Source organism: Alternaria alternata (assembly GCF_001642055.1).
Source record: "Alternaria alternata strain SRC1lrK2f unplaced genomic scaffold CC77scaffold_28, whole genome shotgun sequence".
NCBI lineage: Eukaryota > Fungi > Ascomycota > Dothideomycetes > Pleosporales > Pleosporaceae > Alternaria > Alternaria alternata.
This window is the reverse complement of record NW_017306217.1, coordinates 306137-326983: the sequence shown is the minus strand read 5'-3', so window position 1 is coordinate 326983 and position 20847 is coordinate 306137. Positions and strand designations below refer to the sequence as shown.

The window sequence follows — 20847 nt, the reverse complement described above, 5'->3', positions numbered from 1 at the left end:
TCTCAAAAGTAGAACAACTAAATAGCCATGGCTTGAATTGAGTCTATATAGAAAGAAGGAGTCAGTGCAGCTTTAATGACATTAGTGTTCACATGCCAAGTACCGTGTTGGACGGTTCATAAAAAGCACTACAACCTATTGGAGATCAGCCATTGACATGGGACTGGCCATGTAGGTGTCGAACTATTCATTAAAACCGGGATTTATCCTTCCCGAAAGTCATTGACGGCGAAACATCCTCTGTTTTTACTTAGTTCTCCTCGGGTGCCAGCGTACGGCAATAGGACAAGGCTTTACACCTATAGTCATTAACAATAGTTCATTCTACATCATAATGTGCTTCCTGCCTCATTGACAACGTGCTGTTGTAGTTGACGGAACGAGATGTGAGAGTCCGACCGTGCTGTGGGAGGCGCTTGATGATGCGTGATAAGCCTACCCAGTGCTCCACAAGACATGCAGGTAGTCGCTTTGTCTCTTAAGTGACCCACGCCGTCGCATACTGTGTACATCAGTAACTTATAACAAAGTGTAAATTGGCCGAACAAAGGCAGAATTGAAGTGTTTCTATATGTCTATGTTATCCATTCTAGACGTCTATCGCAAATATAAAACGACCTTTCTTGCATCTACCTCCGGATAGACATCACTATTACGCTGCGTCAAGTGAGGTTCCTCACCCTCAGACCGTTATAACTCTGTTTCTCTTGTAAAGCCCCCAGTCGTGTTACCACCGGCGGCTGCCGTATGGTGATGTTTCTAGTGAACATGCTAAGATCCGGTCGTTGTTCCTCGCTGGGTGGCGGAGGCCTAAGTGGCCGTTTAGCAGATCGTGTCGGCACCGGTATGTCAGGCAGCAGTATATCGTCGTTCAATGAGTGCCTGGATACTGCAGGGGAGTTTGGTTGCGACATACTCGCTTGTATGGACAGGAGAGGCTCTCTTATGATCGGCGGTGGAAAAGAATTGTAAGACTCGTATGGTGTGCCACCGATGGTAATGCTGCCAGACCAGTGTTTTGAGTGTCTGAATTTGTGTTTGGGTGCCTGCGATCGAGATGCTTCAAAGCGAGCATAAGGCTTGAGGCAGAGGCTACAGACGATCAGGACAGCGAGTGTGGTTTGGCTTTGTGTAGCAACGGCGTAAGGTATCGAGTTAAAAGCAGGGTCCCCGTTGCGACCATAAGCTTGCTGGAGGTAGACTAGACGAATGACGGACGCTGCCACCAAGCTTCGAGAAGTCATCAGAAACGGTAGCCACATAGATGGGAGCAGGCTTCCCACTTACATGAAACGCATCGACAAGAGTAGTGTGGCTAAAGTCTTCTGACGACAAGACTCACGAAGAGTCCATACGCGATGCGTGCAGAGCGCGATGATAGCTGTTTCTAGGACAACGTCAAAAATCGTTGCAATCATCCAGAACGGTACCTATATTGCAGTCAGGTACGGTCCTAGTTGCTACGTGACAATCTGACCTACCAATGGGATACATTTGCCCGTCCATACCATCCATGGCGTAGGTAATTCGCATTGGAAGACCGTACCGCCTAGAACTGCGATAGTCCATACCAGTACCAGTACACTAACAGCTAAGACGCTCGCCCTCCGAAAGGTATTGTCTGCTAGATGATACAGAAAAAGTAGGACCGAGCTTTTCGCTAAGCTAATTGTCAGAACGAAGCATATCGTCGTGACGAAGAGCTTGAGTTGGATTTGCTCCAAGTCTCCGTCATCCAGAAGACAATTCTTCTTTCCTAAACCCGAGTCGAGGGCTGTAGATATTATTACGGTGCTTCCAAGAGCAAAGATCGATGCGGCGATAATGATGATATCATCTGTCGAAGTAAGATGGCGAAGGTGTTCAGACCTGTATCGAGCGATAACTCTTGCTATGGTACATATCGCCTATAATGATGATTCAGTATTAGAGTGGATAAGAGAAGGTGTCTCGTACCAATAGGCAAGCAAGGAACCAAGCGACCATTACCAGAATAGTGCCATGGTTCTGAGCAGAAATGAGCGCGTTCTCCTGCTGGGCTTGTTGGTTGCACATATTGACTTGTGCCGTTCGGAGATTGCATTGAAATGAGCTTTGGTCAATCTTTATCGAAATAGCATGCTGACGGCTACAAGAGAATAGATGCGGCCAGATATCGTTGAACTTCGGACAAGTGCTGCATACACGGTCTGTAAGGCTCCCTTAAAGTCCGAGTCACCAGGGCTACGCGTCTTTGCATGTTCATGCGAATGATTGCCTTTTGTCGCGGCAACGAGGGTGAGGAGTGCATGTAGTTTCGTCTAGAAGACTGGAAATAGAAGCGGAAGGGAGTTGGATTGCGGGCAGCAGCGAATGGTAGGAGACGATGACTGGAACGGGAGGGACATGTTGCAGATCGGTCGCACGCGTGCCTGCATCTAGGCTAGACAGTTGCCGTCGAGCTGAGCCCAGGTCCGTAGTGTTGGGATGAAGGATGCCGCCACAGTGATACGAGGATGTTGTACATGCCGGCGGGCTATCTTTCCGTGTATAGTGGTAGCTGAAGTTAAATGACAGCGTTTCAGCACGGGTTTGATGTGGTGAAAAAGCAATATCCGGCCTAATACCTTGACATGCCTGTGGAAAACATATCTATGACATGATGGATCTGATTGAACCATGTGAGAAACGAAACATCGGGATGAGGTCGCACGATGCAACATGGACGATAACGGGTGTACTGTTGATGCAATCGGTAGCCACCAGATTGGTGATGGGGAACGGGCCGCAGCTAGCGAAGTCCGATATGCTCTAATCTTGTCAGGGCGGCTGCGATGTAATTTGCGAAGCCGAGTGATGAGGCATGATCAGATGATACAATTGTGGCAGAGGTCCTCGCTTGGCACGGAGTTGAGTACCCTGTTCGCAAAGGCTCGCATGGCAGCTCCCACGGACTTGATGCTGTGGGCTGGATTCAACGCGTTGCTTTGAGACCCCAGGTTGACATGGAACCATCAGTAGCAACTGTTGGAAGTGAGGCATGTGGCTCGATTCGCGTGAGTGTCTCCTAGGTACCCATGAAATGGGGCTGACGTCGGAACCTTGCACCACTACCGGTATCGATAAGAACTTTTCCCCAGCCAAGAATTCAAGTCCAATGCGACTGTGCTCTCTCAACTTTGCTCTGTCGCAACACCGTCATGGTAAGTTTTTTTTAGGTTATACCCGTATAGTAAAGTAATACTCACACAACTCTCGAGGCACCCATAAAGAAGCGCACAACCGCGCGCGCAAAGTCGGCTCGCGCAGCCCGTCCCTCAACTGCGGCTCTTCCAAAGCCTGATGGCATCTCCTCGCTCCCCTCTTCCAAGCGTGATAAGCAGAAGATCAAGCACTCTTCCTTCGTCTCCAAGATAGAAAAATCATCTGCCAAGACTCAAAAGCGAAGGCGACCCAACAACAAGCTGGTCGCAAACCTCGAGTCGCTCGCCGACGCGCTCCCAGATGCTGCAACAGCCGGCGAGCTCGAAACGAGTCAGGCGCGCATACTTCAGCCCAAGGTCAAGCTGGAGAGCATGAAAAGGACAAAGGGCGCGAAGAAGAGGAAGGAAAAGCTGGACAAACTAGAGAAGGAGAGATTCAACGCGAACCTGGCACAGCTAGTGCGTGGCACTGGCAACGCGACACCGGGCGCTGATGCAGTACAAGATCGCTGGGCAGCACTCAAGAGCCATGTGCAGAGTAACATGGAAACCAAGTCCGAGTTCGCGCAACAACCAAGTCAGACCGTATAACATCAGCCCTCCAGGTCAATGCTGGAACACGGTCAACATCGTTCTGAGTGCCCAAATCACCTGGTTTCCGATGAATATCCTTGGGGCGAAAGGACTGCAGACAGCGTTGTGCTGTGTAATGCATCGCGGAAACCTTCCGAAGGATTACTACCGCTTAATCATCGACGACTATACCCACCGCTTGTTCTCTGCAAGACTTGTAAGTAACATTTGATATCAGCAACTACGAATTCATGTCAAGGCCGATAGCCCAATATCTGCCTCTTTCTTCCGCTCGATTTCGTCCCCATCATGAACCTTGCCGCAGTCCTCCCCTCCCCCAAAGCCTCCCTCTCTGTCCAGTCACTCCCCATTCCCGCGCCAGCGTCAAAAGAACTCCTCATCAAAGTCTCCACAATAGGCCTCAATGCCATAGAAGCCAAGATCGCAAAGCTAGCCGCCATCCCCGTCGCTTATCCTGCTATCTTGGGCTCCTCTTACACTGGCACGGTTGAAGCGCTTGGTTCTGCAATCACGAACTACTGCATCGGTGCACGCGTGTTGGTGAGCAAACGATTTGGTACAACAGGAAATCAATATAGTGCCTACCAGAGCTATGTCCTTGCCGCAGCTGAGGAGAAGATGGTTATTCGGATCCCTGAAGGAAGTGATGAGGCGGTTCTAGCCAGTCTAGTTATGAATGCGAGTTGTGTTCCTGGACTGTTCTCTGGGCAGCTCGGGCTGCGGAGACCTGCTGAAGAGATCCCAGCTGTAGGAACAGAAGAGAAAAAGAAGATTCTGATATATGGAGGCAGCTCGAGCTTTGGCCAGCTCTCTGTGCGATATCTTTGCCGCGCTGGGTATGCGGTTACTACGACTGCTTCACCACGGCATGTGAACCGTGTGTGTGAACTAGGCGTGGATGATGCAGTGGATCATACACTACCTTCTCAACAAATTATTCAGGAGCTGAAGGCGAGAGGGCCGTACGAAGTTGTTGTCGATATGATATCCACTCCACAAACCATTCTCATCACAAGCCAGGTTTTGAAAGCGCAGGGTGGTGGTATACTTTACGCTACGCAGCCATCTTTCGCGCCTGAGGACCTACCAGATGGTGTACAAAGGGTGTTTAAAGCATGGTCAGAACCGCTGTATGAGCAAGAGAACGAGCGTCTACTTGAGTGGGTTATCGAGGAGTATCTCCCCTTTGGGATACAGAAGGGATGGATTGTTGCACAGCCTGTTGACAGAGTGCAAGCTGGGCTGGCAGGTATTGATGGGGCGTTGGAAAACTTATTATCGAATGCTGAAGGAAGTGGGAAGAGATTCGTTGTGAACGTGTAGGTTTGGTGCTGTCGTCTTGTCCAAAGGTCACAGTTCGTCCCGTGGCTTTGTTCGACTCATATGTTTCTATCGGCCTCTCGCATCTTCAGATGATTACCTACAAAGAACTCAGGAGGCATGTACGCTACGCATCATCGATGTTATCATGAATACCGGCATGTCCCGACACTGTGACTGCCATGCAAAGTCCTTGTGCATGTGCCAAGTGTGAGTCCAAGACGGAGGAAATTCCGATGGCGCACACTAAGCCGGCCGCCCGAGCAGCGGGGATTAAGAGTACCATATTCGAGAGGACGACGGCGCACTCACGAAGAGCTTAGCTAGACGCCCCTGAACCAAATTCATAAAATCTTGCATGTGCAAGGTATGGCCAACAACAGTTCTTGTATCAAGAATCAAGATGTGACTCAAATTGGTGTATAATACCTGATATATGTTACTCTAACAACAGCACGCCACTTGTACACACCCAAACACGGCAATGAAAGTCTACCTCAAACCACTGGTAGCCAAGGGGTATCGAATATAAAAAGCGAAAGAAAGCGAGTCATTCACATTGCTTCGCCGCAACTACCCTTTTCTCAATAAATTTATCAAGACAAAAGTACCATTTCGGCATACTCTCAAACAACGGTAAAAGTGCGCTGGGGGTAATTGTCCAACTGCGTCATGTCCTGGATCTCAGGGAACCAATGCTCAAACAACGCTTCGGCGTCTTCGCTCATCTCTTGTTCGATGCCTTCAGGTGTACATTCGTAGCATTCTAGGCGACCGACGCGGCGATATGTATTGTTTCCGGATGATGGTTTGAGGACGATGCCGACGATAGAGGAACGAAACGTCATGCTGACGAGTACGCAAACGAGGGTTTCGCCGTCTTGCAACGCGTCTTCGGCTGGGAGTGGTACGACGTCTGGTGTAAAGTCCACAGTCATGCCGTTTTTGGCTAGGATGTACGAAGGCTGTTGTTCCGGTGATGCCGTGGTGTGTACGACAACCTCGGCAGCCATGGCTCCTGAGAGCTCGAGAGGCTCACCCATGATAGGTGACCAAGCACTTGCCCGCTTCCCTTTTGGACCAAAAGAAGCTCTACACGCGAGATCCATCGCGCTCGTGTTGTCGAAGAAGATTGGTGAGCCTTCGACTGAGGCCCATGACCAGCTTGGTACATTTTGGCCTTGTGCGAGTTTCGGACGGCGGCATCGTGAACTGTCGTTGGGGTACCAGAGAAGCCCAAGAGTGCTAAACGTCCATTGGCCCGCTATGTAGCCTGACTGTAGAGTTGGCGAAAGGGCTCTTGCGATACTTGCTATTGCTATCAGGCGGTCATTGTCGTACGTGAGGTGCCGCGCAGTGTATTCAGTTATGATGTATGACCACAGTTGGAGTGTCTCTTCACGTCTGCGTAACAACTCCTGCTGAGCGCCGTTTGTGAGATGTGTGGAGGCCAGTTGGTTCGTCATGCTATCCGTGCGCGTGTGAGCCGTGTTGCCATTGCTGTTGGCTTGTTGTGGTTTGTTGAGTGTTTCGGCTATGACTCTACCAAATTCTTGCTTGACCTGGTCGTTTGGCCGTGAGTCGTAGGTACTGTCATCGATGCGCCCGCATTCACATTGATATCCTTCTCGACATTCCAATATCATCTCGCTTTTGGTAAAGTGTAGCACCCTTGGCGAAAGTAAGCGTTCGGCGTATGGCCATGCGCGGATCAAGAGCGGTGTGTGTAGGTTCGCCTCTTCGGACATATTGAAAGGCAACTCCCACTCGTTCATATGTGCATTCCCGTCAAAAGGTGCTTTGAAACTGTAGTGGCTCGGTTGTTCCCTCACGTTTATCTTGTGCAAAGAGCCTTTATTATCTGTTGCTTGTATTTTGAATGGCTGTGTCTTGGGCGGAAAGAGGGGTTGGGTACTACTGTCGGATGCGGACGTTGCCGCTATTGTTAGGAAAGCGTTGCCGAAGATCTCGTCCATCTTGAGCGAGTCCTCAAGCTTCTCCTGAACGTCATCTTGTATTAGACAGAGACTATCGATGAATAGCCAACGGAAACCAAGTGCTCGCGTGAGGAAGACGGCCTCTTGGTACGCTCTTGGCAGTGTCGACCAAGGTATGCTCTTCTTGTGCGACTGCAGTGTTGCCAGAGTTGTCTTCGGAATTCCTTTGGCTAATCCCCAAACATGACTCAAGGCAATGTACTCGCCATGTTCGTATCTTCTCTCATCCTGTATGTATTCACTCTCGTGTAATCGCATGCTCTTGGAGTCGTCGCCCGATAATAAGTCCAGCACACGCTTCGGTAGCGTCGTGGGTTTACCTCGGCGACTGCACGTAGCATGATTTTCTAGGCAAGTCTTTATCAAGCCTCGCGCTGTTGCTAGACCAGTACTCTGCAGTGGGTTATCTGTCATATGCCTTCCTCGCCCAATGGCAGAGAAAGGAGACTGGCCGTCTGCAGTATTGTCAGTCCACGCGTTCCTGCAGAGGAAGCGAGCTAGCAGTAGGCGACCGTTCCACCACCGCGACCATGATTAAAATCAACCAAAATACATGGAAAGAGACTTGGCGCATACCTCCATCTGTGAAGAACTCAAGCTTGAGATCTGGGTGGCCTGTTGGGTGTTCATGGTCGTCTTCGTGGGAGTCGTCCTGGTCGTCGTTGTCCTTCCAGCGAAGCTCAACTGAGAGATGTTCTTGGGGTGTTTTCCCTGTTTTTGGCTTGAAAGACTCGGCCGTGATCCTGACATTGTCCTCATTTATGTTTGCGAAGCGGTCGTGGTGTAGTAGGACGCCATTGAGAAGGAGAGCGCAGGCGCGGCAGGCAGTCGATCTCGACCTCAGTTTTGGCAGCGTTGTGTCGACCCAAACAAGCGATTCTGATCCATTCTCTTGCGCGCTTTCCCCATGAAGGTGTTTCTGGAGACCTTTACATGTCGCGCAAACAGATACCATGGCGTCGTGGAGTGGAATGAATTTGGTGATGGATATGACGGAGGTGCGGGGTGTAAGAAGTCGCGTTCCCGTTGGTTCCGCGGGGCGGAAGGGCAATGGTAGGGGATGATGGACACAGTGTACGTCAGTCGGAAACCCCTTAACAAACTATACTAGTCAAATTACAAGACACCGAAGCCAGTACTGTATTAGCAGCTGACATTCGCGTACAGCTTCCAGACCATTCGACGGCCTAAGGTGGAAGGTCAGCTCTGAACCAGCCCAAAAAGTGGAGGTGCCGCTAATGATCTGAACCTCTCCCGCTCTTGTGGAGACGCGCCCAGCTTCCCAAGCACAAGCATCTATCGTTGCACAGCACCGAGGCTGCAACTATCATTTGCAGGGAGGCAGGCAGATAAGTATTCTGCGACATACCCCCGTCTTCAAATTGCCCCTCGCTCCGGGGGGCTCATTACACACATCACTCGACACCACGTATGCTACCGTCGTCTAGACTGGTTCGCGCTGACGTTCGTCTTGCGCCCCTCAACCTTGCTGCCTGGGTAGGGAGCGGATCGCAACAGCATGCCCTGGTGCCGCACATTCGGAGCAGCTCCCGTCAATACGACCCCCGCGCCCGCGTATCCGGGTCAACCTAAGCTGTTCAGCTATCCGCAAACTCGATGCTTTTTTTCGAGCTGCTAGCCCTACTAGGAGAATCCATCATGAAACACAAGCTGATGATCACTCAATCCAAAGCTATATCTGATCAAAGTGGCGTCTAAATCCTCACCTGATGCCAGCCATAGCTGTTCCCTCACACTTGCGCTCGACAGGATCGGCGGAGAGCCGTGTTGCTACACATCGAAGCCCTCCAGCCTGCTTTTAGACACCCAAGCAGCAGGGCGATCGCAGGTGGACAACGCCTTACTAGCCGCCTTACAAGCCACCTCGAGGAGCCAATCGTCTGTACGGAAAATTTATCACTTGCATTCGTATCTCCAGATCCGGCGCTCTTTTTTCCCACACGTGCACTCTCTACACCGGTCTACCATCAGCATGTCAGACTCGTCAATCGGTCTCCAGGATCCGAGCGCATTGCATGATTACCGATCGGCCGCGAGAAGGGCACAGGCTTACATCTGCTCAAGAGACTGGTAGAACCACACCCACGTAAGTGCTCATGCACTAGCAATTCGAGCCCTGATTGAGCTTGTCCACTCACAATACCCTGTTGCGTGTCATCATACAGGTTTCGAAAGGGTGGTCAGGGTACAGGGTCTGGCGCATTATCTCCCCTGTGTTGGGTCTGCCAATGCATCCATGGATTGCTGCCGCTGCCTGCAATGTAAAGTCCCGTCTTCCTGCCTCGTCACTCGTACTGCGGTGTGAGGATCCGAGCCAACAGTATGCATTGATAGAAATCTTGATGTTGCGAACTAGCCCCAAGGTTTCGACCATTACCATATGCTCAAGCCGAAGCCGAAAGCGCGAAGAGGCTCTGACGTCTCCTTGGGGCTGAGTATTATGTACTCATGTGCCATATTGTAGCGTCGTATAGCGTGCCAACCACATCCTTCGTATCATACATGTCATCGTCAGTCACTCCGCCTTCTAAACCTAGAGATGACTGTTCAGGAGATGCAGCGCTCATAGATCGGTGAAACACAGATCCTTTTCCATTGATTACTTGGCACCAGTAAGCTGCATATGTCTCTCCCCGTGACTGTGGGACGGCGCATCGTGTTTGAGTGAAGGACTCAGCGCACGTGCATCTACTGTCTAGATTGAGCCTAGTCATGGCTCCACGGGCGGTAGCGACGACTTGACCCCACATCGAACCGCCACACGTATCCCAAAGAGTCACGACGTGGGCATATCTTCCGGCAACACCAACATGACTTCGGTAATCAGCTCTTTGCGCAAGCAAATTGCGTCATGCGAAGTCACACTACAGGATCTACGTCAACAGCTGGCGGAAGCTGAGCACAACCAACGCGAAACAGCTAAAGTTGTGCCCCAGAAAAGACCGCTAGCTACTGACCCTACCAACCCCCTGGATCATGACATGAACTTTGGAGTACCTGATCAATTCCGTGAAGAGATTTTCGCAATTCTAGATCAAGAGCAAAAGGCGCCGCAACATAGCGTGTCTGAGGTATCTGAGGAAAGGCCAAGATGGCCACTTCAGAAGAATGAATACAAGAGATATGGCAGGCAGCTGATCATGCCAGAGATTGGACTGAAAGGTAAGTCAAGTCTTTCACATGTCCCTAGGAATTTGCTGAATCGAGCTGCCCAGGTCAGCTTCGCTTAAGAGATGCTCGTGTACTTATCGTAGGCGTGGGTGGTCTCGGCTGCCCTGCTGCTGCATATCTAGTTGGTGCAGGCATCGGTACTGTAGGACTAGTTGATGGTGACGTGGTTGAAGAATCGAATTTGCACCGTCAGATCCTACACTCAACTGCGAGAATCGGAATGACCAAGGTTGAGAGTGCGATGGTGGCTCTGAAATCGTGCGTCTACCCGTGAACGTTATACACTAGGGCTCCAACTAATTCATTAAGGTAGGCTCAATCCCAACGTCACATTGGTCCCTCACATATCTCGACTCAGTCCAGAGACTGCCATCTCAACCTTCAAGAAATACGATTTGGTCCTGGATTGCACAGATACACCCGCATCGCGCTATCTGATATCAGATGCCTGTGTTCTATTAGGCAAGACCCTTGTTTCGGCATCAGCGCTCCGCATCGACGGTCAGATGATGGTGTTGAATAACCCACCACTGCCGCCTGGCGACCCGAATGGAGGCCCATGTTATCGCTGCGTCTTTCCAAAACCTCCTCCACCTGAGTCTGTCGTATCATGTGGCGATGGTGGTATTCTAGGACCTGTCGTTGGCGTGATGGGCGTTTTACAAGCACTTGAAGCGATCAAGGTTCTGACCCAGAGACCTACTACGACGCCTATAGACCCACCAAGCCTGCTCCTATTTTCAGCCTATTCAAATCCTATGTACCGCTCCATACGTCTTAGGAGTCGAAAAGCCAAATGCGCTGCCTGCTCATCACATTCAACGATCACTAAAGAAGCACTAGAGTCTGGAAGTCTGGACTACGTTCAATTCTGTGGCAGTCTAGTTGCGAATAACAGTCCGTTGGCCCCAGAAGAACGCATATCTGCAAAGAACTACGCGCAAATACGATCGGGTGTCAACCCTTTTACGGGTACGGTATCAAAAAAAGACAGTCACTTCCTTGTCGACGTACGCGAGAAAGTGCAGTTCGAGTTGTGCAATATCGATGGTAGTATAAACGTACCCTTCTCCGCAATTTCAGCTACGAGAGGACCTGAATCCGCTACCGAAGAAGAGACTTGGACCAAAATGTTACGGCAGTCAGAGAAGCCTATATTTGTGGTGTGTCGACTGGGCAATGACTCACAAGTCACTGTCAAGAAGATGAAGCAGCTAGGGCTCGATGCAGGAGGCAAGAGATATATTGGGGATATCAAAGGAGGTCTAGAAGCGTGGAGAAGTACTGTTGACACTGATTTTCCGGATTACTAAACCATTACGTACTTGCGAATTTAAGTTACAGCGGCGAAAGCCACTCATTCCATCTTTACTAGATTTGTTCTCCAACCCAGCAGCTCTACGCTCACAACTTTTCCGCAATCCGCGTCCATGTGGAATACAAACGTGTCAAGTGGTTCACTTACGTAACGAGCAAAGTCCCCCAGGTTCCAGCTCATACACTCAAGCTCCGCCCACAGTTTCTTCGCAGGAACTGTCTGATCCGGTAGCATCCTCCAGTTTTCACTGTCAGTGCCTAGCGAGTCTGGATCAGTTGGGTATAAGCGTGCGCTAAAGTTTTTAGATGGAACGTTTTGTCGCTTAGCCAAGGCGTCGACAATAGAGATGTTGTTGATAGTCAATGATTCAATGGTAAGTCCTGGGCCGGAGGTGGAAGACAATATGAGTGTATTGTTTCCAATTGGTGTTGGCAGCATGTATGTGCCAGCGTATTTTGACGAGGCTTGTGATCGCGCTAGTTGATCAGCGTAGGGAATCAATGCTGTAGTGATAGTGTCGAGAAGGTCAATGGAAGTATAGGACGTCTCGCCTCCAGCAGCATTGATGGTAATACTGATATCGTACTCCGGAATCAACACCAGATAAGAGCCGTATCCTGGTACACCACCAGCTTTTGTATAGATGTCAATCGGTCGTGGAAAATCGAGTGGAAGGTCCGTGATCCGGAAGATTTCCCATGCCACACCAACGTACTGGTGCATTGAGCGTAAGAAAGTCGTTGGCTGCATCCAATTCCTCAATTCGACTTTACCAAGCAGTTCGCCGTTCTTGAGAGCATGGAGCATCTTGAGCATATCCGCCGGTGTTGACCACAGGCCACCTGTAGGGTTCAGATTCGCAAAGTCGGCGACGAACCAACTTTTGTCCTCGGGACGTCTGGGTAAGATCGCGCTTCCATCATCTTCGGGAACGATGAAAGTCGACTTTGACATACCCACAGGATCTAGGATCAACGTTTGTATAACTTCTTCGTAGCTCTGGTTGTACACTGTTTCGAGAGCTTTGCCGAGGAGTATGTAGCCGATGTTACTGTACATTGCGCGCGACCCAGGTGAATGGGGTACGTATGCTGCGTTGTTGAATTCATCTATTACTTCTTGATCTGTGCAAATTCGTCCGCCGGGAATGGGGTCGCAGCCGGGAAGTGTGTTGTTGATCTTCGGCAGGCCTAGGAGGGCAGCTGTAGCTGGGCTGAATCCAAGATCGGTTGTGTAACCCTGTTGTGATGTGTTAGCTTTCCATGTGCGAGAGGTTTTGCGAGAGGTATAGGGGAACTGACAAATCGACCAAGACCCGAAGTATGATCAGTCAATGAACTAATAGTCACATCGCCGTACCACTCCTCGTTGAGCTCAGGGATAAACTTAGTAATCGGATCATCTAAGTCAATCTTGTCTTTGCTCAACTCCAGAGCAAGCGCTGTGATCAGCTTGGTAGCACTAGCGATGCGGATCTTGGTGTCGAAAAGCGATTGGTTGACTTCTCGACCAGGAGCCGAATGCTCATACTGGAAGACTATGGTGTCTCCAATAGAAGCCTGGATTGCGAAGGAAGTGTTTTGTACTTGGACTGAAGTCGAGTTTATAAAAAGGACTTCTGGTATGCTGAAATTGGAAGTATTGGGCTCGAGTGACGGTGGTGGAAGGATTGCCCCTGGCGGTGGACATAGTGAGAGTACGGTAGGGACGAGCAAAGAGACTGCAATAGTTCTAGAACTAATCATCTTTGGCACTAGCGGAGTATGATCGAAAGTAAGAGGCAAGAGGACGAAGACAGTCTATAGCTCCTTGTTGGCGTTGGAGAAGGGATAATGAGCATTAGAGAGATACCACCACTCTCTCTTATACTATAGAGTATGAATAGTAGAAAGTTCCAACACATGCACTGCCCTCCATAAGCTATCACGCTCTTTGATCCGAGCTGACGTCGACTTTAGTTGGGATCTGCATATCGTGTCTTGGGGTCCAACGGCTCTTTACGCCCTGTGGAGATTGCGCAGTCTTTGTTGGATAGTTCAGCAGATCCATTAGGTTTCAAGTATGCTTTTCGAGTCTGGGTAACGATGGAATGATCTGATCTTGGTTGCAGTAACATAGGTTGAAGTCAAAGTCCTTGTTTTAGACCTCGAAGACGTCGTATTAACACTCACACCGCACACGATGAGGTCTAACATTGCAGCTCGCGTATCTCAAAAACGTTTACCAGGATTCTGGAGTCCAAGACTGTTCAAGCGGCTATGTGCCCTAGGGCCGGTCTTGCCACATTTGGCAACTGATGCTTGCCGTCTGATTGGCTGGCTCGTACACTCTGATACCCAACTGAACGAACGAAATGTACGAGCAAATCAGGGAAACGAGGACGCATGAGCCCCAAAATCTGATGGTAGATCTTTCGGGAAGTTCCACTAGTTGTGGAAGTCTCACATGCCGATAGCTCAGCGTAATCGTGGAGGATCACCATTCCGCGTATACTATGCTTGTTGCACATCTCTTGGCAATGCCGCAGACTGCTTTCCAGCGTCTTCGCTTAGGGCTCGCTGTGGATTGGTGATATACGAATCATTTGCTATCGCAGTTTGCAATTGTCGTTACAGAGAGGTGGTATCGTTGCTAAGCCTGAATCTATCCATGGTCCTGGGAATCATATGCCAATCCTGAAGAACATCAGCCCCGTATTTCGTGGAGAGCCACAAATGCAACGCCGTTGATATGCCCGACGCCTATAAGTCCGGTAAAAATAGTGAATAAAGAAACCCGCAAGAAACTCCACGGAACCCGTATCAAATCGCACTCGTACTAATAAAAACAAGCATCAAGGTCGCCTGCAGCATACAAGTAGGTCTAGCTACTGCCCGTACTGCTATGCATTGGCATTGATGGTGTATGCATCATGCCACTTCCAATCGGCATGCTGGTAGGACCTTGTTGTTTTTTCTTTTCTTTCTTTGCCCAGCGCACTATCACAGTCAGTATGTCACATGTTCCTGGACCAGGATTTGGCGACTCACGTCCGCACGCATTGCATAGCGTCTTGGGCCCATTTGGACCCTTGCGCCATTCAGGCGAGTCCAAGGTGCCGCAGTCTGTGCATACATATTCATCAGCAATTTTGAGTTTCTTTTTCTTGTCAGAAGAATTTCTGCCATCGCGGTCTAGCGATATCTGTATGCCAGCGTCGCCGCGTATAAGGTTCGGGCTTGCATCGCCGGTGCTGATACCCTGCGAGCGCTCGCCGTCCCTGTACCGAAGACCGGTCAACATTTCGATTGTCTCGAGATGGTTTGCGCCCTCGTACCGCATCATCTTGTCGTTGATACTGTCCGGTTTGCTTGCGGCGAGGGCTTCGTCGAGGTTCTGGCGGGTCAGGGCGGTGTTTGAGATGACGGGCTTGGCTGGCGGAGGCATCTGGGCATAGGAAGCGGCATCGGCCTGGCTCATGTTCTGCGTGACGTGTGATTCTGAAGGCGTGACGGAGGTAGCGGTGCCCTCGATCTTCTTGGCCCAGTCGTCCTGCTCGTCCTGCTCCTCTCGCTTAAGCTCGGCAATGCGCTTCATCAGGCGCTCGTTCTCGATCTTGTGCTCGAGGAAGGAGTCGAGGAGGGCGGCGTTCTTGGTCGGGTAGGGGCGGGCCATCATGAAGAAGCCGCGGCAGTTGATGGAGTTGGGCGGCGCGAACGTGTTCTGGTCGCTGCTGAGGTGCGGATGGCCGTGGGACTCGAAGATGGCCCACGAGTCATCCGTCTTGCGGAAGCGATAGAAGAAGCGCAGCGGGTTGCCCGAGGCGATGGACTCGTTGAACTCCTTGACGAAGATGCCAATGTCGTCGGGGTGGATGAACTCGTTGATGAAGCGGCCCATGACGTGCGAGGGCTCCCAGCCCGTGAGGGCTTTGCACGAGGGCGAGACGTAGAGGATCCTGCCGTCGGGAGTCAGTATGTGCAGCAGGTCGCGCAGCTCCTCGAGCACGCGCTGCGACCAGTTCCGCCGCTTGGTGAACTCGGTCAGTGTGCTGCCAGAGGGGTTCATGTTGGGGGCGCCGAAGCCGGTCGGTAGAGGCCCAGCGCCTGCGCCTGTCATTTGCATGTCGCCCATGGTGCTGCTGGCTGGTACACTGGCCGCCTGCATCTGTGGATCCGCGAAGGAGAAGCCGCCGTTCTGGCCGCCCTCGGCTCCGTCCAGAGACCCCATATCCAGATCCATCGACTGCATGCCATCGTCCATGGGCAGCCCATTAAACTCCTGGCCCTGGGCGTGCATGGGGAGTCCGGCCATCATCTACACACATGAGACTGTCGTTCAGATTTGCCGGGGATGCAGGGCTAGTCATCGTACCTCAGCACCGCCATTTTGGTATTGCGCCATGGCTTTGCAAATGCACGACCGTTTGATTTTGCATATGGAGTGGAGTCGTGTAGTGAAACCGCGGGTGATAGGCGCGGACGGCTTCCCCGAAAGTAAGATGGGATTTCTATGTTGTGTGCATGCCCATGCGCAACTTTGGCATGACGACAACACCGTTGCGCTTGCGAGCCCAATGTGCACGGCCTTTTTGCGCTTTCCCCGACACGTGACACCGCGCCACAGGCACAACGCGTGTCAGGCTGCCGCCGACTGCCTGCGCACGCAGCAGCCCACACGCTCTCTTACCAGCTCGACCGCGGGCGTGCAAGCCGCATCTCCTCACAAACCCCTCCGCACACCCACAGAGAGGCAGTGCCAGCGCCAGCAGCGTGTACCGTCATCATGTCCAAAATCGACCGCATGATGATACAGGGCATCCGCTCCTTCGGACCTGAGAAGGGCGAGACCATCCAGTTCACCGCGCCACTCACCCTCATTGTCGGCTGGAACGGCTCTGGAAAGACGACCATCATCGAGTCCCTCAAGTATGCGACTACCGGCGAGTTGCCGTCAAGCAGCAAGACTGGAGGCGCCTTCCTCCACGACCCCAGCCTGCGCAATGAGAAGGAGCTCATGGCGCAGGTCAAACTCTCTTTCCGCTCTACTTCCGGGGTGCGCATGGTCGCCACTCGCAACATGCAAGTCACTGTCAAGAAGAACGCGAGGAGCCAGAAGACCCTAGAAGGCTCACTCCTCATGATCAAAGATGGCGAGAAGCATTCCATCTCAACCCGTGTTGCCGAGCTTGACCAGATCATCCCTCAGTACCTTGGCGTGTCCAAAGCCATCCTCGAGAACGTCATCTTCTGCCACCAAGAAGACAGCTTGTGGCCCTTGAGCGACGCATCTACCCTCAAAAAGAAGTTTGACGAAATCTTCGAAGCCATGAAATACACCAAAGCTATCGACAACATCAAGAAGATTCGGAAAGACAAAAATATTGACTTGGGCCAGCTCAAAATTATCGAAGCCAATGCCAAAGAGGACAAGTCGCGCGCCAAGACGAGCGAAGAAAAGCAGGCTGGGTTGTATGATGAAATCGAGGAGCTGCGAGTTTCCTACGAAGACCTAGATGCGAAATGTACCGCGGCGAAACAGGAAGCTTCGGACGCTTACGACCACGCTGCGCGCTTCGTGCAGCTGGTTGAAGAGCTGAAAGCCAAGCGCAGCACGCTGGGCATCCATAAGCAAAATGTCACCGAGCTTCAAGACAGCATAAAGGAGCTGGCCGAGTCGGATGACGAACTTCAGGACATGCTAGATCAGTATGAAGAGCGCGTCGCCACATACTCTACCCAAGCCAAAGAGTTTCGGGGCCAATATCTCGAGCTCAAGAACGAACTTGAAGTTGACAGAGACGCTCTTGGAGCGAAGCAGAGTGAGATTGGTAAATACGAGGCGCAAAAGGAGCAGTATGAGCGTCAAATTCAGCAGCGCGAAAACTCCATCAAAGAAGCTGCTAAGCGACATGCTGTCCGAGGGTTTGACTATGACGTGACGGAGAAGCAGGTGGTAGAATTCCAACAAATCTTGAACAAAATGTCTCGCGACCAGAACAAGGTTCTTGATCGAACTCGTGAGGAGACGCAGCGCGACCTACGTGAGGCTCAAGACAACCTCAATCAGCTAAACACACGCAAGTCGGGTCTCAGCCAGAGCAAGGAGTCTGCGCGGAGCCAGATCACAAACAACGACAAGCGCATTTCCGAACTTCAGAAGGACATGAATCAAATCAAGGCCGATGAGGGTAGTGAGGCCATTCTCCAAGACAAAAAGCGTGATGTCGAAAAGCAGCTTCAGATTGCCATTGCCACAGCGAATTCTGAGCGCTTCGATCAACGTATCTCCGAAGCATCCAACGACGTACGAACACTCGAAGATCAGAAAGAGAGGCTGACGGCTGAGTTTGGTGACGCTTCAAAGCAGGCTCGCGAGTCTGCATCAGTTGATGTCAAACGAGATGAGCTGCAGAATCAGCAACACAGCTTAGCAACCATGAAAAAGGTGCACAACCAGCGCCTTTCGCAGCTAATTGACTCCGATTGGGATCCCGCTACTCTAGAGACAACATTTCAGCAGGTACTGGCTGAGAAGTCGGGCGAGGTTAAGGAGGCTGGGTCTCGCCGCGATATTGCGCAGACCAAACTGGACAAGGTCAACTTTCAGATGTCAAGTCTGGAGTCGCAGTTAAAGCAGAAGCGTGCTGAGCTCCAGAAGTACGAAGCGACCGTCAAGCAGTCTATACAGAAGGATGACGTATCTGATTTCGACGAAACCTTGGCACAGCTGGAGGAGGAATACGAGGCGAGCTCTTCAGACAAAGCCAAATTTGAGGCGCAGATCGACTACATGAGCAAATGCCTGCAGTACGCTGAGCAGCACAATGTTTGTCGTCTCTGTAAGAGAAGCCTTCATGACGATGAGGAAGAAGACTTCACGACTGCGGGTTTCATAAGCGGACTCAAGGATATCGTCGCAAAGGCGAAGAAGAACATGCAAGCAGACAACGCGGAAGAAATCTTCGCTGAACTTGAGGCAGCTCGTAATGCTAAACCCAGCTACGAACTTGCAACTCGTCTACGAGACACGGAACTTCCTGCAATTCATTCTAGCCTTACCAAGCTGACTGCTGAACGCGACGTTCTCAACAAGCAGCTCGAGGATCAGGATGCTGTCATCTATGATCTGGAAGTTGCGAAGCAGGAGGTCGAATCTTTATCAAAAGAAGTGCAGACCATTGTGGGGTACTATAGCAGGGCGCAGGAACTCGAGGCGGAAATCAAAGAGTTGGCACAGAAGCAGAAGGCTGCCGGACTTTCGCGAGGCATCGATGCTATTCAGGCCGATCTGAAGCGAGTGTCTGAAGACAGTCGGAACGCTAGGACGACGCTCGAGCAACTCACTGCTGCTAGAGATAAGTCGCGCAACCTCATTACAACTCTAGAGCTGAGCGTGCGTGACGTCAACGCCGACTTGAACAGCGCACAATCAAAATTAAAAGAGAAGAGGGCTCTTGCTGATCGAGTGGAGGATTTCAAGAAGGAGAACAACAAGCAGCGAGAGGCCATACGCAGCTTCGACGAGCAGATCAGCAGCATTGATCCTGAGATTGAGCAAGCGCAGTATAAGTACGACGACATCAATCGCAGGGGTAACGATCGCGTTCAGCGTGCCCATGACGAAGCCTCTAGATTGTCCGACAGTGTGCGTCAACTTAACCAGGCAAACGAAGAAATCGATTCGTACGTCAATCGTGGCGGGCCACAACAGCTTGCGCGCACTCACCGAGAAATTGAGAATCTACAGGGCGAGATCGCACGCATCGAGACCGACATGTCTGATGCGACTCGTAAAATCAAAAAGCTTGAAGATACTATGCGTGACACCGAGGCGAACAAGCGCTCGATTAGCGACAACTTGCGCTACCGAAAAGCCAAGCGCTCACTTGACAGCTTGGAAGTCGAAATCAGGAAACTTGAAGAGCTAGGAGCTGAGCGTGACAAGGAACACTTCGAAAACCAAGCTCGATACTGGGACAACGAATATAGACAACTGAGTATTGCCAAGACAGGCGTAGAGCGCGACATGAAGAACAAAGACGACCATCTGCAAGACCTTATGAAAGAGTGGCAAGATCTCTACAAGAACTCTGCTGAGCAATATCGCGAGGCGCATATCAAGGTCGAGACGACTAAGGCTGCTATCGAAGACTTGGGACGCTACGCTGGCGCTCTCGACAAAGCTATCATGAAGTATCATACACTCAAGATGGAGGAGATTAACCGCATCCTAGCTGAACTTTGGCGCAACGCGTATCAAGGCACTGATGTGGACACGATTCGCATCGCATCTGACGGCGATGGTAAAGGTAACCGGACATACAACTATCGCGTTGTGATGGTGAAGCAAGACACTGAGATGGACATGCGAGGTCGATGTTCCGCTGGCCAGAAGGTTCTTGCTTCCATCGTGATCCGTCTCGCACTTGCAGAGTGTTTCGGCACAAATTGCGGTCTCATCGCGCTCGACGAACCCACTACAAACCTAGATCAGCAGAATATCAAGGGCCTCGCCGAATCCTTGTCCCAGATCATCCAGAGCCGCAGGAAGCAGGCAAATTTCCAGCTACTAGTCATTACCCACGACGAGCAGTTCCTGCGCGAGATGAACTGTGCCGATTACACAGACTCGTATTGGCGCGTTGGTAGAGACGTGAGGCAGGAGAGTTATATCGAGCGCCAGAATATTGCTGAGGTAACTGCTCTCCAACGCCCATTGATGCTGTCAACGAGTAGACACACCCTCCTCAATAGGGTTCCCTTTGAACAATGAGCCGGACAGGTTCTAACATTTGACAGGTTTCTTGATCCCACTATCCACTTTTGCAATTTTTATTCACTGTAATGAGTAGCGCAAGGTAGATTTCACGCATTATAGGAGTTGTAATGGGCGTCATAGCGACGGAGTTAGCACCACACCTACCAATACCCAGTTTTCACTTCAACTATCGGGTATAATGTTTTCAAAACGATTGCATGTATCATCTCAAAACATCTGTCACTACCAACACCGACACAGCAGTGTTTGGCAAATGAGCTCGTGTTTTCTAGGTAATGTCTCCAGAGTGTGCTTCAGTATTCGTGTACAACACAGAAAAAAAAGCACATCTTCATACCTTGCTAGGCCACAGCACTAGCTACAGTCATATTTTTATCACTCATGAGCCCGTGACCCGCGATGTGTATCACTTCAAGACAAAGAAGGAAACAACGTCGTCGCTGTGGTGATCGTTACAGCTCCCATCCTAGTCTTCTAATCCCCA

At 51.0% G+C, this 20847-nt stretch overlaps 7 protein-coding genes across 7 annotated transcripts; 3 read left to right on the top strand and 4 right to left on the bottom strand.

The window, feature by feature from the left end:
- Positions 1 to 662: 662 nt before the first annotated feature.
- CC77DRAFT_1013584 (hypothetical protein) lies at positions 663 to 2055 on the bottom strand (the record flags this gene model as incomplete). The annotated part of the gene is made up of 4 exons (XM_018523845.1): positions 663 to 1230; positions 1288 to 1430; positions 1482 to 1907; positions 1957 to 2055. The coding sequence occupies 4 exons, from the start codon at positions 2053 to 2055 to the stop codon at positions 663 to 665; spliced, it is 1236 nt and encodes a 411-aa protein (XP_018380465.1).
- A 1124-nt stretch (positions 2056 to 3179) lies between these two features.
- On the top strand, positions 3180 to 5099 carry CC77DRAFT_1013583 (GroES-like protein; the record flags this gene model as incomplete). Its single annotated transcript, XM_018523844.1, has 4 exons — positions 3180 to 3182; positions 3240 to 3641; positions 3688 to 3972; positions 4023 to 5099. The coding sequence occupies 4 exons, from the start codon at positions 3180 to 3182 to the stop codon at positions 5097 to 5099; spliced, it is 1767 nt and encodes a 588-aa protein (XP_018380464.1).
- Positions 5100 to 5722: 623 nt separating this feature from the next.
- On the bottom strand, positions 5723 to 8048 carry CC77DRAFT_1066544 (hypothetical protein; the record flags this gene model as incomplete). Its single annotated transcript, XM_018528907.1, has 2 exons — positions 5723 to 7548; positions 7670 to 8048. 2 exons carry the CDS (start codon positions 8046 to 8048, stop codon positions 5723 to 5725), a joined length of 2205 nt encoding a protein of 734 aa, XP_018380463.1.
- Positions 8049 to 9433: 1385 nt separating this feature from the next.
- On the top strand, positions 9434 to 11652 carry CC77DRAFT_1025382 (molybdopterin biosynthesis protein moeB). The gene is made up of 3 exons (XM_018526058.1): positions 9434 to 10276; positions 10330 to 10543; positions 10599 to 11652. Exons 1-3 carry the CDS (start codon positions 9925 to 9927, stop codon positions 11596 to 11598), a joined length of 1566 nt encoding a protein of 521 aa, XP_018380462.1. The 5' UTR covers positions 9434 to 9924; the 3' UTR covers positions 11599 to 11652.
- On the bottom strand, positions 11643 to 13348 carry CC77DRAFT_1099561 (beta-lactamase/transpeptidase-like protein; the record flags this gene model as incomplete). Its single annotated transcript, XM_018530015.1, has 2 exons — positions 11643 to 12842; positions 12905 to 13348. The coding sequence occupies 2 exons, from the start codon at positions 13346 to 13348 to the stop codon at positions 11643 to 11645; spliced, it is 1644 nt and encodes a 547-aa protein (XP_018380461.1).
- Positions 13349 to 13971: 623 nt separating this feature from the next.
- On the bottom strand, positions 13972 to 16076 carry CC77DRAFT_1025379 (blue light regulator 2). The gene is made up of 2 exons (XM_018526057.1): positions 14633 to 16076; positions 13972 to 14581 (listed from the first exon to the last, which is right to left on the bottom strand). Exons 1-2 carry the CDS (start codon positions 15894 to 15896, stop codon positions 14466 to 14468), a joined length of 1380 nt encoding a protein of 459 aa, XP_018380460.1. The 5' UTR covers positions 15897 to 16076; the 3' UTR covers positions 13972 to 14465.
- Positions 16077 to 16154: 78 nt separating this feature from the next.
- CC77DRAFT_1025377 (DNA repair protein rad50) lies at positions 16155 to 20723 on the top strand. The gene is made up of 2 exons (XM_018526056.1): positions 16155 to 20279; positions 20384 to 20723. Exons 1-2 carry the CDS (start codon positions 16368 to 16370, stop codon positions 20390 to 20392), a joined length of 3921 nt encoding a protein of 1306 aa, XP_018380459.1. The 5' UTR covers positions 16155 to 16367; the 3' UTR covers positions 20393 to 20723.
- Positions 20724 to 20847: the final 124 nt, after the last annotated feature.